The sequence below is a fragment of the Panthera uncia genome, chromosome B1 (assembly GCF_023721935.1).
Source record: "Panthera uncia isolate 11264 chromosome B1, Puncia_PCG_1.0, whole genome shotgun sequence".
In the NCBI taxonomy this organism is placed as follows: Eukaryota; Metazoa; Chordata; class Mammalia; order Carnivora; family Felidae; genus Panthera; species Panthera uncia.
In genome coordinates this window covers 6,179,277-6,198,377 of record NC_064811.1, presented here as the reverse complement: position 1 = coordinate 6,198,377, position 19,101 = coordinate 6,179,277, and the positions used below count along the sequence as shown (strand labels likewise).

The window sequence follows — 19,101 nt, the reverse complement described above, 5'->3', positions numbered from 1 at the left end:
TTTTGAGGTACGATTTATTTTTTCTTTCGCTGCTTGTGCTTTCGGTGGTACATCTAAGACACCGTTGACCTCTCCCAGGGGCCCCCAGCAGGAGAGGTGTGCCACCTGCCAAGTCTGAGGTCATGAAGATTTACCTCTGTGTTTTCTTCCAAGAGTTTTATGGCTTTAGCTTTCACATTTAGGTCTTCATTCCATTTGGAGTTAATTTTTGTGGATGGTGTGGGGTAGGTGTCGAGCTTCGAGCTGCTTCTGTCTGTAGAAAGCCAGTTGTCCCAACACCATTTGTTGAAGAGACTGTTCTTGCTCCCTGAATGGGCATGGCGACTCGATTCAGAAACCAGTTGATCTTGACGTAGGGTTTAATTTCTAGGCTCTCTGTGCCATCCCATTTATATGGTTATTCTTATGCCAGTACCGCACTGTCCTAATTACTGTAGCTTTGCAGTAAGCTTTGAAATTGGGGAAGATGAGTCCTCCCACTTACTCTCTGCTTTCAAGATTGCTTTCGGCTGTTTGGGATCCCTGTTTTTTTTGCGTCTTCCCTGATTTCTTTTAGCAGTGTTTTTCCATTTGCAGAGTTCAAGTCCTTTCCCTTTGGCCGCAGGCAGTAAACGACAGCAGGGCAAGTGCTGCCTGTGACCCTCACTGGTGCAGAGCACTGGTGTTTTTGTGTCACGCCGTAGCTGGTGCCTGGATCCCCTCCTTTCTTTGAAATCACAGTATTTCTCAGATCTTGCTTGATGTTAATAAAGAAACAAGTATATATGTATCATCAGTTTATATCTTTTGCGGTCTTCTGACAACAGTATTTCAGCACAATGGGTTTTCCGTGCCGTCCCAGGTATGGTGTTGTGCGTATCTCGAGCATGATTCGGAGAGGGATCTGTAGCCTTTTCTGGCTGCCGGAGAGTCAGTGGCACAAACACAGCGGACACTCTGTGCTGGGCTGGACCCTGGTCCCTTGAAGGCCACGGCCCAAGGCACGGTCTGGGCCCCCACGCGGCAAGTGCCGGTGGACACGGCCAGGAGTCCAGCTCCGGTAGAACAGCTGTGATTGCCTCCCACAGTCTCCTGCTCTGGAGCTTTTACTGACAGCTGCACAGAAGTGATACACATTTGGGGGTGATGTAGAATCTGCTTCCTCTCACTCACTCTCGCTCACACGCACGCACACATCGGTGGCGAACGTGTCCTTCAGCTAACTTGGAGCCTCCTAGTGTTGTGAGAAATGGTAACTTGTCACAAAGAGGCGGCTGCCTCCTGGAATTCTGCAAGTGCCCAGGAACCGTCTGGGTTCCTGCTTCTTGATGTGGCAGACAGGGACCTGTGTCACCTGGCTTGGGTCCCCTCCTGCAGGACATGTGATGCGCCGGCCACACTGGCCGAACGCACCGCGTCCCTTGATGCTCTGGGCTTTGGCACAGCCTTCTTCCTCTGCAAACACGCCTTCCACCCTTGCTGCCCTCATGAGCTCCTCCTCTGAGACCCAGACCCCCCGCCCCCACGTCTTCCCCAAGCACAGTAGGGATTCCCCTCCTTCTCCTGCCCCCCCCACCCCCCCAGTCGTGATGAGTTCACACCATGCAGCGGAGAGCAGGGCTGATGCGGTGGGGCCAAGGACAGGTCAAGGTAGCCACCTTCTTGAGAATGTCTACCAGCCACCTGGGATTCCGTAGGTGGAAGAAGGCAGGGCCCTGGGGCCCTTTTTTGCCTTTGTAAGCCCCTTCATCCTTAGGAAAAGAAAACAGGACATTAGCATATGACTGTCTCGGTCTGAAGAATACAATCCAGGCTGGACCCATTATCATCATACAGTTCTTTTCTTCCTGGTTTTACAACAAAACTGAAAACCATTTTTGTGGGCCAGGGAAAGCATCCGTCGCCAGCACTGGGCCCCGGGGTGCCCGGCAGAGACGACGGCTCTGAAAGAACAGCCCTGCTTCTAAGGAAAGGTGCTTCTCCAGCGCGGGGGCTCCCTGCCCCCCACCCCTGCCCACAGCCCCGCCCGAATGCAGGCGACAGCAGGCGCCGTCCGTCTGGCAGCCCAGGCTCTCCAGGCCTCCAGGAGCCCGTGGGGGGCACAGCAGCCCCGGGGCCCCCCTCCTTCCTGTGTGTGATCGTTTGCTTCACAAAACCCAGACCGACTGACACCTCTAGAGACGGAACTTGTGCCCCATTTGACGTGGGGATGCTCGGGGTTGGCTCCGTAAGTACTCGCTGAGAAGATGGGCCGCCGGCCAGCTGGGTCCAGTGACTCCCTGTCTCCCTCGGTGCGCGCTGGGGCCTTGCGCTCCAGGAGGCGAATGAGCTCCCGGGGGCGTCTGTCACAAAGTGCCACCACCTGGGTGGCTCAGGACAACACGCACGGATTCTCTTACGGCCCTGGGGGGTCAGAAGCCCTGAGTCAGGGCATCTGGGTGTTGGCAGGTGCTCCCGCTGGGGGGCTCCCGCTGGGGGGCTCCGTCTCCTGGGCTTTTGGAGCCACCAGAGCCACGGCCCCCACGCTTCTTGGCTCGTGGCCCCTTCTTCCACCTGGCCCGGCGTCCTCCAGTCCCTGCTCTGTCTCCTCTGCTCCATCCCGTAAGGACGCCGGGGACTTCGCTCGCGCCCACCCGGATATTCCAGGAGGTCTCCCCGTCTCTAGACCTTGATTCAATCGCAGGGGCAGAGTCACTTTTTGTGTAGAAGATGATGTGCACAGGTTCCAGGGGTTAGGACCTGGATGTCCTTGGGAGACAACACTCGGCTTACCCAGCCGGTGTGCCCTGGGCCGGTCACCTACGCCTCTGAGCCTCAGCGTCCCCGGGGGTAAAACGCAGCCCGTGGTGTTGCCTTCGGGAGCTGTCATGAGGAGTCCACGAGCCGTGGTTAACGGTCTGCTAGAGCACAGAGCGTGGTGGAAGTCTCTGGAGCTACCCTTAATACTGGTGTTTCGGCACAGGAGTGCCCAGGCTGGGTGGGGGGAGGGGAGCTCAGCAGCCTCAGGCTCCAGGAATCCCTTGCAGAAGGGGTTCCTCCGTTTACCCCCTGTCCTCAGCTTAGATTGTGCACGGGAAATGTCTGGGAAGTTTTAAATGCTACTGAGGCCTAGTCATTGCCCCCCCCGCCCCACCGTCTTCTGCTCTGGGTGGGGTCCTGGTGTTGGGATCCTCAGAGGCTCCTGTGATTCTAACACAGCCGTGGTTCCGCCCCTGTTTTGTGCTCACCTGGGCCACTGCACGTGGCTGCTGCTTCGCTGCCTGCATGTGTCCCTGGGCTCCTCAGACTACCTGGGGGTCTCGTTGGCTCGACTCGAAGGTGCTGCCTTTTCAGCGACCGGGCCTCCATCACACATCAAGGTGCCAGATGCGATGGTCTCTGAGCATCTTCCGTGTCCCGGTGCTGCAACACCGTGAGGTGATGGGCTTTGTGAAGCAAGGGCTCGCCCTGCCCACCCCTGACTGCCCAGCTGGGGTCTCCTGGGCTCCCCACCGCAAACCCGGGGGCTGGGCTGGCATGGCCACTTCCCGGCGGAGAGGGGCCACGTGCCCTTTCCGGAGTCACGATGCGTGTGGGCCTGGCGGGCCTGGAACCCAGGGCTCTTGACGCGCGTTGGGCAGCGAGTGGCCAGTTTGTCTTCTAGTCAGACTATTCTGGAATTGGTTGAAAGGTGGGGTCGCTGGCGGCTGGGGGCTCCCCAGGATGCTTCTGGTCAGGGTGTGTCGATGTAGGAAACAGCCTAAAGGGTACTCCCGCGAAACGGCTCTAAGTAATTTCACACTTCTTTCTAGAATGTGCCTAGCTGTCTCACGGGAGCAGGGAGGTTGGTGAGACTCTCCAAACTGGGACACAGTTTCGTTTCACTTGAAGCACAGAAACAGTAGATGCTGGGCTGTGCGGTGTCCATGCTTGTGCTGCTGGTGCTGGGAGACACTGGGATGTTCCAGAGCCTTCCTGGAGGGGAGGCAGGGGCCCGGCCAGGGCTTCAAAGGGTGAGGAGGAGAGCAGGTGACCCAACCTGGTGTGCTGGGGAAGGGACAGGGATGGCAGCAGACAGAGAACACCTCAGGGGACGCGAGCCAGCCCTGGGCCGCCCCCCCCCCCCCCCAAACAGCTCCAGCCCTCGGGGCCGCCGTGGCAGGTTCACCGCTGGGGGCTTAGCCAGCAGACGGGGCGTGTCTCCGTTCCGAGGGTCAGAAGCCCAGATACGGGTATCGGCAGGGACGTGCTCCCTCTGAAGGCTGGAGGGGAGTCCTTCCTTGCCTCTTCCCAGTTTCTGGTGGCTCCTGGCGGCCCTCGGCTTACAGACACGTCCCTCCCCCCCTCTGTCTTCTCGAGCTTCTCCCTGCGTGTAGGTCTCTGTGTCTTGTCTCCCCTTTCATAAGGACACGGTCAAATTGGGTTAGGCCCCACCCTAATGACCTCAACTTAATCACATCTGCAAAGACCCTATTTCCAAATAAGGCCACATTCAAAGGTAGCAGGGTGTAGAACTTCTATATTTTGGGGAGGGGAAGACACAGTTTAACCCATAATGGGCCTAGCACATGAGGCTGACATCTCTTCAGAGCCCTGATCCCTAGTCATTCTCCTGATAAACGTGTAAGAGCACGAGGCTTTGTTCCCCGCCTGTAGACATAAGATACGCAGGTGACCTGCTTAGGCACACAGCTGGCAGGTGGCAGAGCCAGGAGCCAATTCTGAGCCGGCTGGGGATCTTTCTGGAAAGGCCCGGGGCTCTCTCCTCAGGCCACGATAACCGCAGGGGTGCCCTATGCCAGGTGGTGAATAGGAAACCCACATTTCTCTTCCGACCATGGGGCACGTCCCAGGTTTGTGCAGACCCTGGGGCCCAGGAGAGGCTTGGAGTTTGCAGAGGTGTGGGGGAAAGAGTGGGGACAACCCGCAGGGGAAGGGCTTTGCTACACCAGGCGCCACCTCCCAACTGTCCCTGGATTTCTCTGCCTCCCTCCTTTGAGTCCTCCAGGAACTGTCACGTTCACTTTCCTTGGTTCCATGGGCTCCTAGGTCATCAGGCCTGGGAATCCTGGTCGCAAGGCCCAGGCCGGGTTCCAGGAGGAGAGTGGTTCCCCACAGCCCCGCCGAGAGATGGGGCTTATTTTTAAACCTAAACAGATGGGGCACCGTGAACCAAACACAGTCACGGCTTCCACATTCAAGGGACAGGTTAAAGACTGCCCTAGGACGTGAGATCGTGTGTGCGTGCATATGGATTTTAATTGAGAACTGTTGTACACACACCATTAATTTCAGGAGTGAGAGAGAGTCCGTATTTTTACATGTCGTGAAATGATCACCAAAATTGAGTCCAGGGAACACCATCACCACACAGCTACAGTTTGTGCATGCGATGAGAATTTTCAAGGTTTAATTTCTTAGCCACTTTCAAACATACAACACAGTATTATTCTCTATCGTATCCCCAGGACTTACTTACCTTAAAACTAGAAGTTTGTACCTTTGACCACCTTCACCCATTTCGCTTACCCCACCGATCTGTCGCTGTATCTCCGAGCTTTTTTTTGTTTTGTTTTTAATTTTTTTCAAACATTTTTTTTTAAATGTTTGTTTATTTTTTGAGAGAGAGAGTGCGAACAGGGGAGGGGCAGAGAGAGAGGGAGACATGGAATCTGAAGCAGGCTCCAGGCGCTGAGCCATCAGCACAGAGCCCGATGCAGGGCTCGAACCCATGAACTGTGAGATCATGACCTGAGGCGAAGTGGGAGGCCCAACCAACTGAGCCACCCAGGGGCCCCACCCGAGCTTGTTTTTTTGTTTTAGATTCCACACATAGGTGAGCTCATAAGGTACTTGTCTTTCTCTTCATTTAGCATAATGCCCTCCAGGTCCATCCTTGTTGTGGCAAAGGACAGGATTTCCTTCTTATTCTGGCTGAATACTACTCCATTGTGTGTGTGTGTGTGTGTGTGTGTGTGTGTGTGCGCAACATGCACATACACACACCACCTTTTCTTCACCCTCTCGTCCATCCATGGACACTTAGGTTGCTTCCACGTCTTGGCTGCTGTGGATAAGGCGGATATGAAAACGGTGTATTCGTACCGACTGTTTGAGTCCGTGCTTTCACTTCTTTAGGGTATATACCCAGAAACAGAATTGCTGGATCACATAGTAATTCTGGTTTTAACTGGCGGAGGAGACGCCATACTGTCCTCCAGAGTGGCCGCACCGGTTTGCTTTTCTACCAGTGCTCAAGGCTTCCTTTTTCTCTGCATCCTCTCTGGCACTTGCTGTCTCTTATCTTTTTCGTAAAAGCCATTCAAACAGGTGTGAGGGGTCGCTCCCTGCGGTTTTGATTCCCTGATGATCGACGGCGAGCGCCTTTTCACGGTCCTGTGGTCCATCCACAGGTCTCCTTTGGAAAAATGTCTGTTCAGATGCTCTGCTCAGATGCTCTGCCCATTTAAAAAGTTAGATTGTTTGGGTTTTGGCCATTAGATTGTAGGAGTTCTTTATATATTTTGGATTTTTGCCCCTTGTCAGATATGACTTGTAAGTATTTTCTCCCACACAGGAGGTTGGCGTTTCCATTTTGTTGATGGTGTCCTTTGCTGTGCAGAAGCTTTTTGGTGTGATCTAGTCCCACTCATTTATTGTTGCCTGTGTTTGCCTTTGCTTTTGGGGTCAGATTTAAAAAATCATCGCCAAGACCAATGTCAAGGAGCCTTAACTTCTAGGAGTTTTATGGTTACAGGTCATATGTCTTTAATTGCTTTTGAGTTAGTTTTTGTATATTATGTAAGAAAGTGGTCCAGTTGCATTCTTTTGCATGTGGCTCTCCAATTTTCCCAACACCATTTATTGAAGAGACTGTCCTTTCTCCGGTGTATGTTCTTGCCTCCTTTGTTGTAAGTCAGTTGACTATGTGTGGGTTTATGTCTGGGTTCTCTGTTCTGTTTTTATGCCAGTACCAGACTGTTTTGATTGCTGTTGCCTTGTAGTGTAGTTTGAAATCAGGGAGCAGGATACGTCCAGATTTGTTCTTCTTTCTCAAAATTGCTTTGCTTATTCGGGGTCTTTTGTGGTTCCATCCAGATTTGAAGATTGTTCTATTTCTGTGAAAAATGCCACTGGGATGTTGACAGGGGATTGCATTGAATCTGTAGATTGCTCTGTGCAACGTGAACAATATTAATTCTCCCCAACCATGAACACAGACTACCTTTCCATTATTTGTGTCTTCAGATTCTTTCATCAGTGTCTTAAAGTTTTCAAGGCACAGATCTTTCACCTCCTTGTTATATCTATCCCAAGGTATTTGATTCTTTTAAATGGAAATACAGATGAGATTGTTTTCTTTTTTAGGTAGTTTGCCATTTATGTATAGAAACACTACAGCTTTCTGTGTATTGATTTTGTGTCCTACAAATTTGTTGAATTGTTGATTAGTTCTGAGAGTGATTTGGTGGAGTCCTTAAGGTTTTCTATGTATAATGTCATGTCGTCATACAAAGGGTGATAGTTTTACCTCTTCCTTTCCAATTTGGGTGCCTTTTATTTTTCTCAGGTGCTGTGGTGAGGACTTCAATACTATGTTGAACAGAAGTGGTGAGAGTCAACATCCTCGTCTCATTCCTGATCTTAGAGGGAAAGCTTTTAGCTTTAAACCATTATGATGTTAGCTGTGGGCTTGTCCTGTGCGGCCTTTATTACGTTGAGGCGTGTTCCCTCTATACCCACTGTGTTGAGTTTTTATCGTAAGTGGATACTGAATTTTGTCAAATGCTTTTTCTCCATCTGCTGAGATGATCATGTGTTTTTATCCTTCGTTTTATTCATGTGACGTATCACATCGTGGGTGCTGAAGGTGCCTGCCTCCCTGGAAATCAGTGTACCCTCTTATGCTGTGTGATCCTTTTAATGCATTATTGAATTCAGTCTAATACTTTGTTGAGCAGATAATACTCTTTAAAAAATTTTTTTAATGTTTATTTTTGAGAGAGAGAGAGAGTAAGTGTGAGTTAGGGAGGGGCAGAGAGAGAGAGGGAGACAGAGAATCCAAAGCAGGCCCCAGGCTCTGAGCTGTCAGCATGGAGCCCGATGCAGGGCTCAAACTCATGAACTGTGAGATCATGACCTGAGCCGAAGTCGGACACTCAACCCGCTGAGCCACCCATGTGCCCCGATTTTATTTTACTTTTTAAAGGGTTTGTTTATTTATTTTATTTATCAGAGAGTGAGCATGAGTGGGGAAAGGGCAGGGAGCGAGGGAGGGAGAATTGGAAACAGGCTCCACGCTGTTAGTGCAGAGCCCAACATGGGGTTTGAACCCACGAACTGTGAGATCGTGACCTGAGCTGAAGTCAAGACACTCAACCGACTGAGCCCCCCCCCCCCCCCCCCCCCCCCCGCCCCCCCGCAAAAACCCCCCCCCCCAGGCCCCCCCCCCCCCCCCCCCGCCCCGGGCGCCCCAAGGAGATAACATTCTAACAGGGCCTCTTAACCTCTTGTGTGCTATGCTCTGGACTTCTTGGAACGATGTTTTCAAATGCCCAAAATAAAACACGAAGGCTTGTGAAGGAAACCAGTTCTGTCAAATGCAGCTCTTCTCACCGACCACCCTGGCAGAAGCAGCAGCTGCTCTCGACCTCGCGGAGCCCCCCGAGCTGCTCCCAGGGGCTGCCAGCAGACGGCCTGGGTCCCGGGCAGGGCAGGTGCGGCTGAGCAGCAGCCTGGGTGAGCGTGGGGCGGGGAGCTCGGGGAGGACAGGGCGGCGGGTGTGAGGGGGGCTGTGTGGCCTGGACCGTGAGCCGGGCCACCCGCGCGGGCGCGACGGTGGGGACAGGGCAGCGGCCAGGGCAGACGCGTCCTTCCGCAGCGCCTGCCGTCCTCAGGAGCACCGTGCGCGTCTGCAGCCCTCCCGCCAGGCCTGGGAGCCGGGTCCTCTCGTTGCCCCTGGTGGGCAGGAGCCCGGGCCCAGCGGGGGCCGCCTGCCCATCCCAGGTGTCGCCAGCGGCAAGGCGGCTCTGCCGGAAAGCCTGGGTGTCCCGGCGGCCCTCCCCCCCCCCCCCCCCGACCCCCTGCCGCGCACATCTGACCTCCTTCAGCTCCGCGCCCTGGCGCCTCTGGCCTCCCTGGGCCGTCTGGGGTCTGAGGCAGCGTTCTTGCCATGCAGTGCAGTCACCACTGGAACCCAGTGGCCTTTCCCGCGGGCGCTTTGAGCCCCGAAGCACCTGTGACTTCATCTCCCGTCCCTGTGTCCGGCACGGGCTCCACGTGCAACACAGGCTGTCCAGGCAGGTGGAGGGCCTCTGACCCTTAGGGTGACAGCCCTGATGGTCCAGATGAGGGGGGTCGCGAGGTCACGGGAAGGGAAGAAGGGACTTGGGGGGCAGAGAATGGGGACAGGTGGGACTTAGGGACGGGCAGGAAGGGCCTCACGGAAGGGGATGCGGAGACTTGTTGGCTGCCTGGGGCCTGAGGGGCTGTTCCCTGGGCAAGGGGACACAGGGGACAAGTGTCCCGGCTGCAGTGAGTGGGAGGCGGGAGCGGTGGGGAGGCGGCGGCCGGGCTGGGCGTGCGGGAGAAGGGAGAGTCTGGGTGCCCCTGGGCCCCAGGGCGTGGGAGCCGCCTGGAGCGTGCAGAGTATCAGCACCGCGCCAGGAAGGCACAGCCGGCTGCACCCTTCACCTCCGTGCCGCCCAGCGCTGGACCGGGCCGGGTCCGGCCAAGGCCGAGTTGCAGGCCTCAGAAGGACTCTGAAGGCTGGGGATGGAGAGCCTGGCAAATGGAGGCAGGGCCCAGCGATGGGGAAATGCTCGCCGTGGTAGTTCCTACCATTCCTCGTGGGCGTCTGTCGAGTTCATTCCTCCCTCGTATTCTCATGGCAACTGGGAGGTGGGGAAGTGTCGTCTTGTGTCACAGGCGAGGGGCCTGGGGACCAGAGAGGTTCAGGGGCTTCCGCGTGGCACGGCACAGCCCAGCGGTGGGACCGGGGCCGTGGTGCCTGGGGCGGGTGTAGGGGGACGCATGGGGCTGGTGACTTCGGTTCACAGCGGGGCCAGTGTCTGTCCGTCTGTCCTCCAGGTGAGTGGGCAGTGCGTCCCAACTTCCCCCACACATCCCGTGAGGCCCAGCGCCACCCTCCGCTTTCCCAGATGGAGAGCTCGTACGGTAACTGAGGCCCCGCGGTGTCGGGGGACCCGGGCACGGGTCCCCTGAGGCCAGGACAGGGCTCGCCCCTGGGCCTCTTGTGCAGCCTCAGGAAGCGGCACAGCTGTGCCCGCCCTGCCCTCGGGGTGAGGGGGGCTGCTCTGTGCCAGCACCCAGGGCCGCGTGGCTCTGAACCTCTCCCCCTCCTCAGGAGCCTCAGAGCCCTCTGTAACCGGGTGGGGAGGGGCAGCCCGTCAGCAGGAAGGCTCCCGCTTCCCCGAGCTGACCGGCCGTGCCTTTGCACATCCTTTTAGCCTCCGGATGTGCTCTGCCCCTGCCAGGGGGCTCCTAGCAGCCAGGTGAGCACCTCCGGTGCCCGGATCTGGTGTCGCTTTGTCCCCTATGCCCTGTGTCCTCCCGCGGGGGCCGGATCGCCCGCTGTTCTGTCACTTGTCGATCCGCAAATGTCAGAGGAGCACACGCTCCGTGACGGCGAGCACCACACCTGGGCTCGTGGGGACTGCCCTCTGGGGAGGGACACAACTAACCGAGCATGCGGGAAACTTGAGGGCAGAGGTGATGGGGGCCCCCGAGATCCTGTCTTTCCTGCCTAGCTGGTCCCAGCTCGCGAGGGCAGGGCTGGGGTCCCGGGCGCAGGAGACATCTGAACAGCTGGTGGCTGCCGCGTCACCTCAGTAACTGGCAGCAGGCAGAAAGTGTCCGTGACGTTTGATCATCCCTGTACCCGAGCTCTCCCCACAGGGCCTGGAATCCTAAAAACGGGTCACTTAAAATAACGGTGGCGTGTGGAGATGGTGAAAAACGCAGACGGTACCAAACGTTGTCCAGTGAAACGTGATGCAGCTGAAGCCTTCCTGGGTCTTTTCCAGCTGCGTCCCTCCAGAGACCGTCTCTCGTCTGTCCGGCTGCCCCGCACGTGGTCCTCGCAGCCACCCTGACGGGCCCCCCTCTGCCCACAGGTCTCCGTGCTGGTCCTCTTTGCCCTGGCCTTCCTCACCTGCGTCGTCTTCCTGGTCGTCTACAAGGTGTACAAATATGACCGTGCCTGCCCCGACGGCTTCGTCCTCAAGGTAAGGCCCCGCCCCCGGCCCCCCACCCTGTGCCTTCTCCGAGGGACACAGCCCTGCTCTGGCCTCGGGTGGCCTGCGATGGGGCCCCTGTGGAAGGGAGCAGGGGAGGGGGGCAGAGGGGCAGGGGGAGAAGGCAGGGTGGAGCTGTAAACAAGGACCCGTGCGGGGGGGGGGGGGGGGGGGGGGGGGGGGGCGTGCGCAGAGGCCCAGAGGGAAGGGGAGCAGAGCTGGGCACGCCCCACCTCCCGCCCGTGCCTGTCCTTGTCCCTCCGGCGCCTGCTTGGCCAGCTCTCCACGCTGGCGGAAATGCCTGCTCTGCTGATGCGACGCGGCCTTGTTCCAGAAAGCCTGAAATGGCACAGAAGGTCACACACGGGAGGAGTGGAGAAGATGGAGGGGAGGGGGGAAGGCAGGAGGAGGGAAGACGTACTCCCAGTGGACTTGCTCCCAGTTCCCACGGCGCGGCATCTGGCCCCCCACCCCGACCCCCCACGTTTGGTTCTGACCTCTCGAGAGCCAGCGTGAAGGGAAAAGCTACCGTTTCCAGGGGCCGGTGTTGCCGAAATCAAAGCCGGAGAAGCCCGTGCTGAGCACGTGCACGGACAGGCTTGGTCTGTTGCGTCACCGGGTGGCTTTGCTTTGGGTCTCGCGGCTGTGAGGGACGCAGAAGGCTCGCACGGGGCAGCAGGCTCAACAGACCTCACGCTTCCCGGCATGTCGCCCGTGCGCGGTGCTCTGACCCTGCGGCCCTCTCCCGGCCGGCAGGTATGCATTTTGTGCGTGCCACGTGCGGTGGCTGCCGCTGGTATTCCGGGTGCAGCACAGCCGGGGCCCATCGGGTAGAGACCCCCACCTTTGGGAAGCTCCCTGCCCTCCTCAAAAGACGCGTGGAATCAGTTGTATTCTGAGTTAGGGTATGAGCCCTGGAAAACCAAAGAGCAAGGCAGGGTCGGGCACTGCAGTTTCTAGAAGGGTGGTCAGGTTGCCTCTAGGAGGCCAGTGAGGGAGCTGCGTGGGGACCCGGGGAACCCCCCCCCACACCCCACCCTTTCAGTGGACCCATCCACACCCTGGGCCGGGCTATCTGGAAGCTCAGGAGGCACCACGGTTTAGAGACCAGCCCAGAGGCCTTGGGGGCGCTTGGAGGAGGGCAGGGCTGGCCTTGACCGAGTACGTACGTCAGCAGACTCCGGAGGCCGGCCGGGCCAGACCAGGTGGGCTAGGGGAGCAGCAAACACGGTTGATGGCAGAACGCAGGCAGGGTCAGCCTGGAGGCAGCGGGGGATAAGCCAGCTGTGGCCAGTCTGTGCACCACCTCTGGTGCCAGGCAGAGGCCCCCGGTGGGGAGTGACAGGACGGCCACTCACACTCAGTGGCCCAGGGAGGCTGGAGGGTTGGCGAGATGGCCCAGCAGGCTGCTGCAGGGAGCCTGGGAAGAGACTCGGCAGGGCGCTGGGGATGGAGAGGACACCCACGTGACATAAGGCTGAAGAGTGACTCTGGGATGCAGGGGAGAGCCTGGTCCAGGGCTGGGTGACGCAGGGGGGGGCCAAGGTCATGGAGAGGAAGCAGAGCAGATGTGGGCACGGTGCCCTGACGGGACCCACGTGTGCAGAGGACAGCTTCGTGGGACTAGACGGGCTGCTCACAAAGAACAGGGGCCAGCGGCTCCATCAGGAGGACGCAGGGTCCGCTTCTTGGCTCTTTCTCTGGGCCCGGGGCACGCGTCCTGCACGGAGGAGGAGGGTGCAGCCTGAAGCTGCCCCGCCCTCCCTGCAAGGCCAAGTTCTGCTGGCGCAGGCAGGTGGAGTCAGAGACGAAGGCCTGGTTCTGAGAGTCCTGGCAGGGAAGGGGGCAGGTGCCTGTGCGTTCAGAGGCTGGGACGGGTGATCCTGGTGCCCAGCCGGCACCAAGTGAGTGTTCCGTAGCTGTGTCCCTTGGGACTTGGGCATCTTTCACTGGCGTTTCCATCTAATTGGGGGCAGATGTCCTTCCTGGAAGGACAGCTGGAGGGCTGGAGAACTGCTAGTCTGGGTCCAAGAGCCCTTGGCTGAAGCTGGAGGGGGGAGAAGTGCGATGCGTGCCGAAGTCCCCTCCCTGCCTTTCTGCCTGTTTTGCGATTGTACACGTCACACACAGACCTGACAGTTCATAGGGGTTTTCACACGGGGATTTCTGAATGCTCCCCAAAACCTGGGTAGGTACCAGTAGATTCCCGTTGTACCGGTGGTTAGATGCAGCACGGACACGATCTTCCTTGTGCCCCAAGGTCACCCCCCACGGGTTCTTCGTACATATTTATTCAGTGCTTCCTGTGGGGAGCCCTGCTGGGTGCTGGGCATGTGGTGCAGGATGGGAGGAGTCCAGGCCCTGCCCGTGGGGCCGGTGTTCCGGTGGGGAGACAAGTGGTGAGCAGACGGGCAGATACCCAGTACTAGGGCAGAGAGGCGGCCAGGGTGACTGTGCGTGCCCGGGGTCACCGCTTCCAGGTCACCTAGGATGCAGACTGAATGAGGAGTCCATTTTGCCCACGGTGGCAAGGGCCTGCTCCTGGACCGAGGCCACAGACTGGGCTGGGTCCTGCTGACCCCAGAGCCAGAGGGGGGCCCGTGGGAAGGGCTGATGGGCACGGGTGCCGCAGAGGTCCTGGCACAAAGCAGAGGGCAGGCACCTGCGCCGCGGGTGAGGGGAGGCTCCTTGTGGCCAAGCCTCCCCGCCAGAGTGTCCCGTCCTGACAGGTGGGCAGGGGTGGGGGCAGGTGCTAAGTTCCTGCCTTTTTCTTGAAACCGTGAAGCCGTCATAGGAATTTCACAGGAGGGTTTCCACGTACCGGGAAACTGCCCGGCCCTGCGTGTTGACGCAGACGGTCAGACACCCCCGTTCTCTCGGTGGAGTTCGTGCCCGAGGAACACTTGCCAGTGCTGACTGTGTGCCGAGGGCTGGAACACGCTTCCTCGGATTACCTCGTTGGTGTGACGGTCATTTCCCTTCATGGCTGAGAGATGAGGGGCAGGGCCCCCCTCAGGGGGACGTGTGGCTGTGATTCTGGCCTGATGGGGGCAGGGTCAGAACATACTGGGGAGCCCCTGGCCCCATGCTACTTCGGAACTGGGGTTCTCACCTGCCACCTGCCCACCGTGGTGCTTGCCCCGCATTTGCTTCCTGCGGCCCGCGTGCGGGCAGTGGCAGAACCGCCCGTCGTCCCTGGCCTGGTGCCCCGAGGGCAGGGCCACTCTCTTAGGCCTGGAGGCCCCGTCCTGGACCGGAGTGGAGTCCCACACTGCCCGGCGGGTGCTGGCGAGTGGCAGGGGGAGAGGACAGAGCGCAGGTGGCAGCGCGGCTGGGGAGGGGGTGGCCGCCTGCCTTGCCGGACGGGGGCGGCTGCTTCCTGACGCCCAGATGTGGGCGTAGGTGAGCATGGACACATCCTGCCTTCTTGCCCGAGCTGCCCATCGCGGACCACAGTCCTCACGACCACCTAGCATGCGGGGCCCCTCGGCCCCATCTCGTAGACGGGGGGCGCCGAGGCTCAGAGCGGGAGGAACCACGGTGAACTTGGCCTGCAGCATGGGCCGACTCTGAAGCCGCCGCCTGGCCCGACGGGCTGGACAGGCAGAGCGGGGTGTGGGGCACGCCACAGTCCTTTGTCCTTCCTCTTCTGGAAATAGTCCTCCATGCTCCCGGAAGGTGGTTCTGATCCTTTGACCAGAGGAGGACTGTTCTCCACTGGCGGGGCAGGACCGGGTTGAGGGGAGAGCACGCGTTCATTCCGTCCCCTTTCCGCTGTCCGCGGCGGTCACTCGTCTCTGGGTTACCCAACAGGGAAGTACCCACGGCACCTGCCTGGCATGCAGGGTCCGTCCTGGGGAACAGAGGCGTGTGGACGTGTCGTCCACCTCTGCAAGACCCCAGTGCTGTCTGTACCCCTTCGCTGTCTTCCCAGACCCAGCAGTGATGAAACGGTAGCTCGTGGGCCGGGCACCGGACCAGGCACGACAGCCTCCATCCGTCAGCAGCCACACCGAGGAGGCCCCGACCTCGCTTCGCTGAGGGGCCAGACCCGCCACTTCTCGGTGTCGGAGGAGCACAGCCCGGGTCTCCTGAGTAAAGGCCCCGGGGAGGGGCACGGGGGCTAGTAGGTAGCGTAGGGCCCATGGCCCGGGCTCTGGCGTGTTCCTTTCGGTGATCCTGGTGCCTGGCACAGCTCCCGACCCTGCTGGACAGCCCACCTGAGGGAGAGCCGACCCCCGGCCATCCTCGTCGTAGACACGAGGCCGGCATCCCAGGAGAGCCATCCGGGCGGAGAGGGACCCCGATCACGAGCGGCCGCTACGTCTGAGCAGCGGGAGCTTTTCTGTGACGGGGGCGTCATCCCTGCTCTCTCTGCACAAGTCGTGTGCTCTGCCCTGTGTTGCTGTTTCTGGCACCGAGCAGGGGCCGGGCTGTGTGGAGCCGCCCACTGCGGAGGCCTCGGGGTTCAGAGGGCGACGTCACAGTGTGTCGCTCGCCTGTGAAGGTGCCGAAGGCTGAGCCGGTAGGGCAGGCAGGGTGCGGGGAGCCGAGCCGTGTTCCCGAGGCCTGTGTGCGCCCGAGCTGGGGCTTGAGCTCTGGCTGAACCAGACACTGCCGGGGCTCCGGGAAAAGAACGTTCTGCCCCGCCGGCCCTGGGGCAGACTGTTTCACTTCTCACTCTTCTCGACTCGGGAGTCCAGCGGGTCACCTGTTGGTGGCCTCCCACGGCGACACCATGTGGGGCGCTGGGCACTTTGCTGTGCCTTCGCGTCTCTGGGTCTCACCTGCCCCGGCTGGAAAACGGGGCTAACGGCACCTGCCTTGCAGCGAGAGAACGTGCATGGGAAGCGCCTGGCCAGCTGTCAGGTGCAGAGAGAAGGTCGGGAGGAGGGAGGAGGAAGCATGGGTGGTGGAACCCCAGTCCCGTTTTCTCTGCTGCCGGGGAAGTGGCAGGTGGGGGTTACATCTGCGGGCAGATCTCAAGGAGCAGCCTTCTTCACCTGCCGTTGGGTTTTAGAGACCGAGGAAGAGCTGGGCCCAGGCCAGGGGGAGGCTCCCCTGGTGCATCCCAGGCCGGCAGTTGTGTCTCCCAGCGCCCACGTCTGAGGTGCAGCAGCTGTGGCCGGCCGGCCTGGCGATGGCCCGAGGTGGCCAGAGATGATGTCATCAAAGATCCTGTCACCTTCTCCACTCGGCGCTCGCCCAGGAGAGGTGAACGGATGGTCTGCGTGGCTGGGCGTCTTGCGAAGCCCCGGGAGTTAACTGGTCAGAGTGCCGTGGATGGTGCCTGGGCTTCAGATCTGGGCGGTGCACCCACCCGAGACACCGCGTGCAGCATGCGGAGCCTCAGAATCGTCTGGGGAGGTTTAAGGATACACAGGTGCTGAGTCAGACCCTTAGCGGTGGGCAGAGAGCCTGGGTCCTCAGACTCTTCCTGGTGAGTGGGGAGGTGGCCAAGGCCAGGCACCCGTCTTTGCTGTGGCCTCCCCTCACTGAGGAAGAGGCCGTGGCGTTCGTGTATTGCTTTGGTTGCTCAGACACACAAGGTAACGTGGCTTCCACGAGGCGGGAGGTCCGTCTCTCTCACATGAAGGCTCCAGGCGGGGGGGAGGCGGTTCTGTGAGATCATCCTGGAGCCCCAATTCTGTCTTGTGCTGCCCTGCCAGCCCCCCAGGGCATTCTCCGCCTCTGGGCAGTCGAAGCCAGCGAGAAAGGGCCACGGGAGAGGTGGAGGGTGGGCATCCATGCCCGTCCCTCTGGCCTGGCTGCCAGGAGCTGGGAAGCTTAGTCGTTAGCTCGGCACCAAGCGCCTGCTTGGCGCGGAGAATGCGCCGTGGAAGCCGATCATCCGCAGCCCCGCCCACCTCGCTCGTGGGCCCGGTGAGCTGCACGTGTATGGTGTGCTCGGGCCACGTCAGCAGTGGTGGCCCAGTGGGCTGGGTCGGCTCCTGGACCCACCAGGAAAGGCAGCCTTGGGTGCAGGATCTCTCTGGGGTCCTGGACCTTTTACCAGCTGATGAGAGCTATGGACTGGACTCCCCCACCCCAGGCCCCCTCAGGGTTCCGTGGCCTGTAGGGACGAAGCCTCTTCCTTCGTGGACAGCTGCCTGGGATAGCCCGCTCCCTTGCCGCCCCCCCCCCCCCCCCCCCCCCCGCATTGCTGTCTGGGCTCCTGCTTTCTGGGTCACAAGGTCACACCAGCTCCCTGATGGGACTTCTAGCCCTTGTGTGGCCGTCTGACCCCGGCCGTCCTTCCCAGTGCCCTCCTCACCCTGCTGGCACTGTCCTGTCTGTGAGGCCCATCTCCTCTGCCTCGAGGGCGCGCCCTCCTCCGACCCCCTCCTCTGGAGAAGGCCTACTAAAGATCCAGCTCCCAGGAGGTTTTCCTGACTTCCCTTCTTTTACTATCTGTGTTTCCAGCAGACAGGTCCAAAGTATTTTCTAGTAGATGTAAAGTAAATGACAACTAGTGGAAGGTCTTTAGCGAAGCAGGACAGCTCATCGTGCCCCTGCAGCCCAAGCCCCGCTGCGTCACGACCTCGCTAAAGATGTCTGTCCTGTCGCGGCGGGACCAGCGCAGGCGGTGGCTGGGCTGCGTTTCTCCTCTAAGCCCAGGGAAGGTCCCCGTAAACACCTGGGGGGTGGTGTTCACCGGAGACCCTCCGGCATCCCCGCAGCATCGAGACGTGTGTCTCCACGGCCCCTTGTCTTTCAGAACACCCAGTGCATTCCAGAAGGCTTGGAGAGCTACTACGCGGAGCAAGACTCCAGTGCCCGGGAGAAGTTTTACACCGTCATCAACCACTACAACCTGGCCAAGCAGAGCATCACACGCTCCGTCTCACCCTGGATGTCGGTTCTCTCGGAAGAGAAGCTGTCCGAGCAGGAGACCGAAGCCGCTGACAAGTCAGCTCAGTGAGACGGGCAGGTTCCTCACAATGTGTCACTCGAAGGTAACGAAGGGACTTGGAGGGACGTTTCGTTAAATATAATTACCGATAATTTAGAGGTTACTCATTTATGGTGCAACCGCTTCTGTTTGCTAATGCTGCTTTGCCAATAAGACTTGCTGCCGACCGCTCATGGGCATAAGATCAAGTGCATATCAGCATTGCTTAAAGAGCTGTGACACCACGTTCCATGTTAAGGAATCTTAATTTAGCTACTTTACTGGGATTTATGGGATGCCATCAGAAAGTAAATTTACACTGGATATGCAAGGGGTTTGGATTCAGATAAATAATGCGTCTTGTGGAATCGATTTTTTTATCGCCCTCCCCCTCCCCACCGCACTGCTGTTTGCAAACCTTACTCCACAGCCATATTTAGACGGGTCCCCACTTGGTTAAGAGCAAGCTGTACTTCAGATTTCTTCTCACCTTCAATCAGGCGGCAGCCGGGCCATCACCATGATGTATGGCAGTGAGAGGTGCAGAGAAGGAAGGAAATGGGACGTCCGGTAGCGGGTGCGCCCTTCCCCTCCCCGCGCCCACTCCGAAGCGTGCCAGTGTCCCGCAGGAGGGCCCGCTCGGGAGGCTCTCTTCCGCCCCCTGGAGCTGGCTGGCACCTTGGTGCGGAGAGCACCGTGCTTCAGGGTCCAGTGTCCCAGCACGTGTGGCGAGGGGCTGTGGGAGGACCCTGGGCCACGGGCCTGAGGAACTCCGGGCCCCTGTAGGTAGTCCATCTGCTCTGTGACGTGTTGAATAGGAGCGACACCCTTTGGTCTTTTTTGTTCTGTCCTGTTAATGAATAAATTTGCACCAACAGCCCTGTTAGCGAGTTAGTTTTTAAGACCTTGTTTGTGTTGGCAAAGTGAAAATGTAATTGCTGGGAAGCCAAGACTAATTTTTATTTTGTGAACTAGAAATCTTTTCATGTAAGAAGC

The 19,101-nt window shown here is 58.9% G+C and overlaps 1 protein-coding gene across 1 annotated transcript in view; it reads left to right on the top strand.

Annotated features, from left to right (window-relative positions):
- The window catches only part of NSG1 (neuronal vesicle trafficking associated 1), a 29,753-nt gene extending 11,439 nt beyond the window's left edge, over nucleotides 1-18,314 (top strand). The window contains exons 4-5 of the mRNA XM_049630295.1: nucleotides 11,094-11,204; nucleotides 17,932-18,314. Of these exons, the coding sequence (XP_049486252.1) occupies nucleotides 11,094-11,204; nucleotides 17,932-18,135 (315 nt within the window). The 3' untranslated portion in view covers nucleotides 18,136-18,314. The remainder of the gene's footprint in view (nucleotides 1-11,093; nucleotides 11,205-17,931) is intronic.
- The last annotated feature ends 787 nt before the right edge of the window (nucleotides 18,315-19,101 follow it).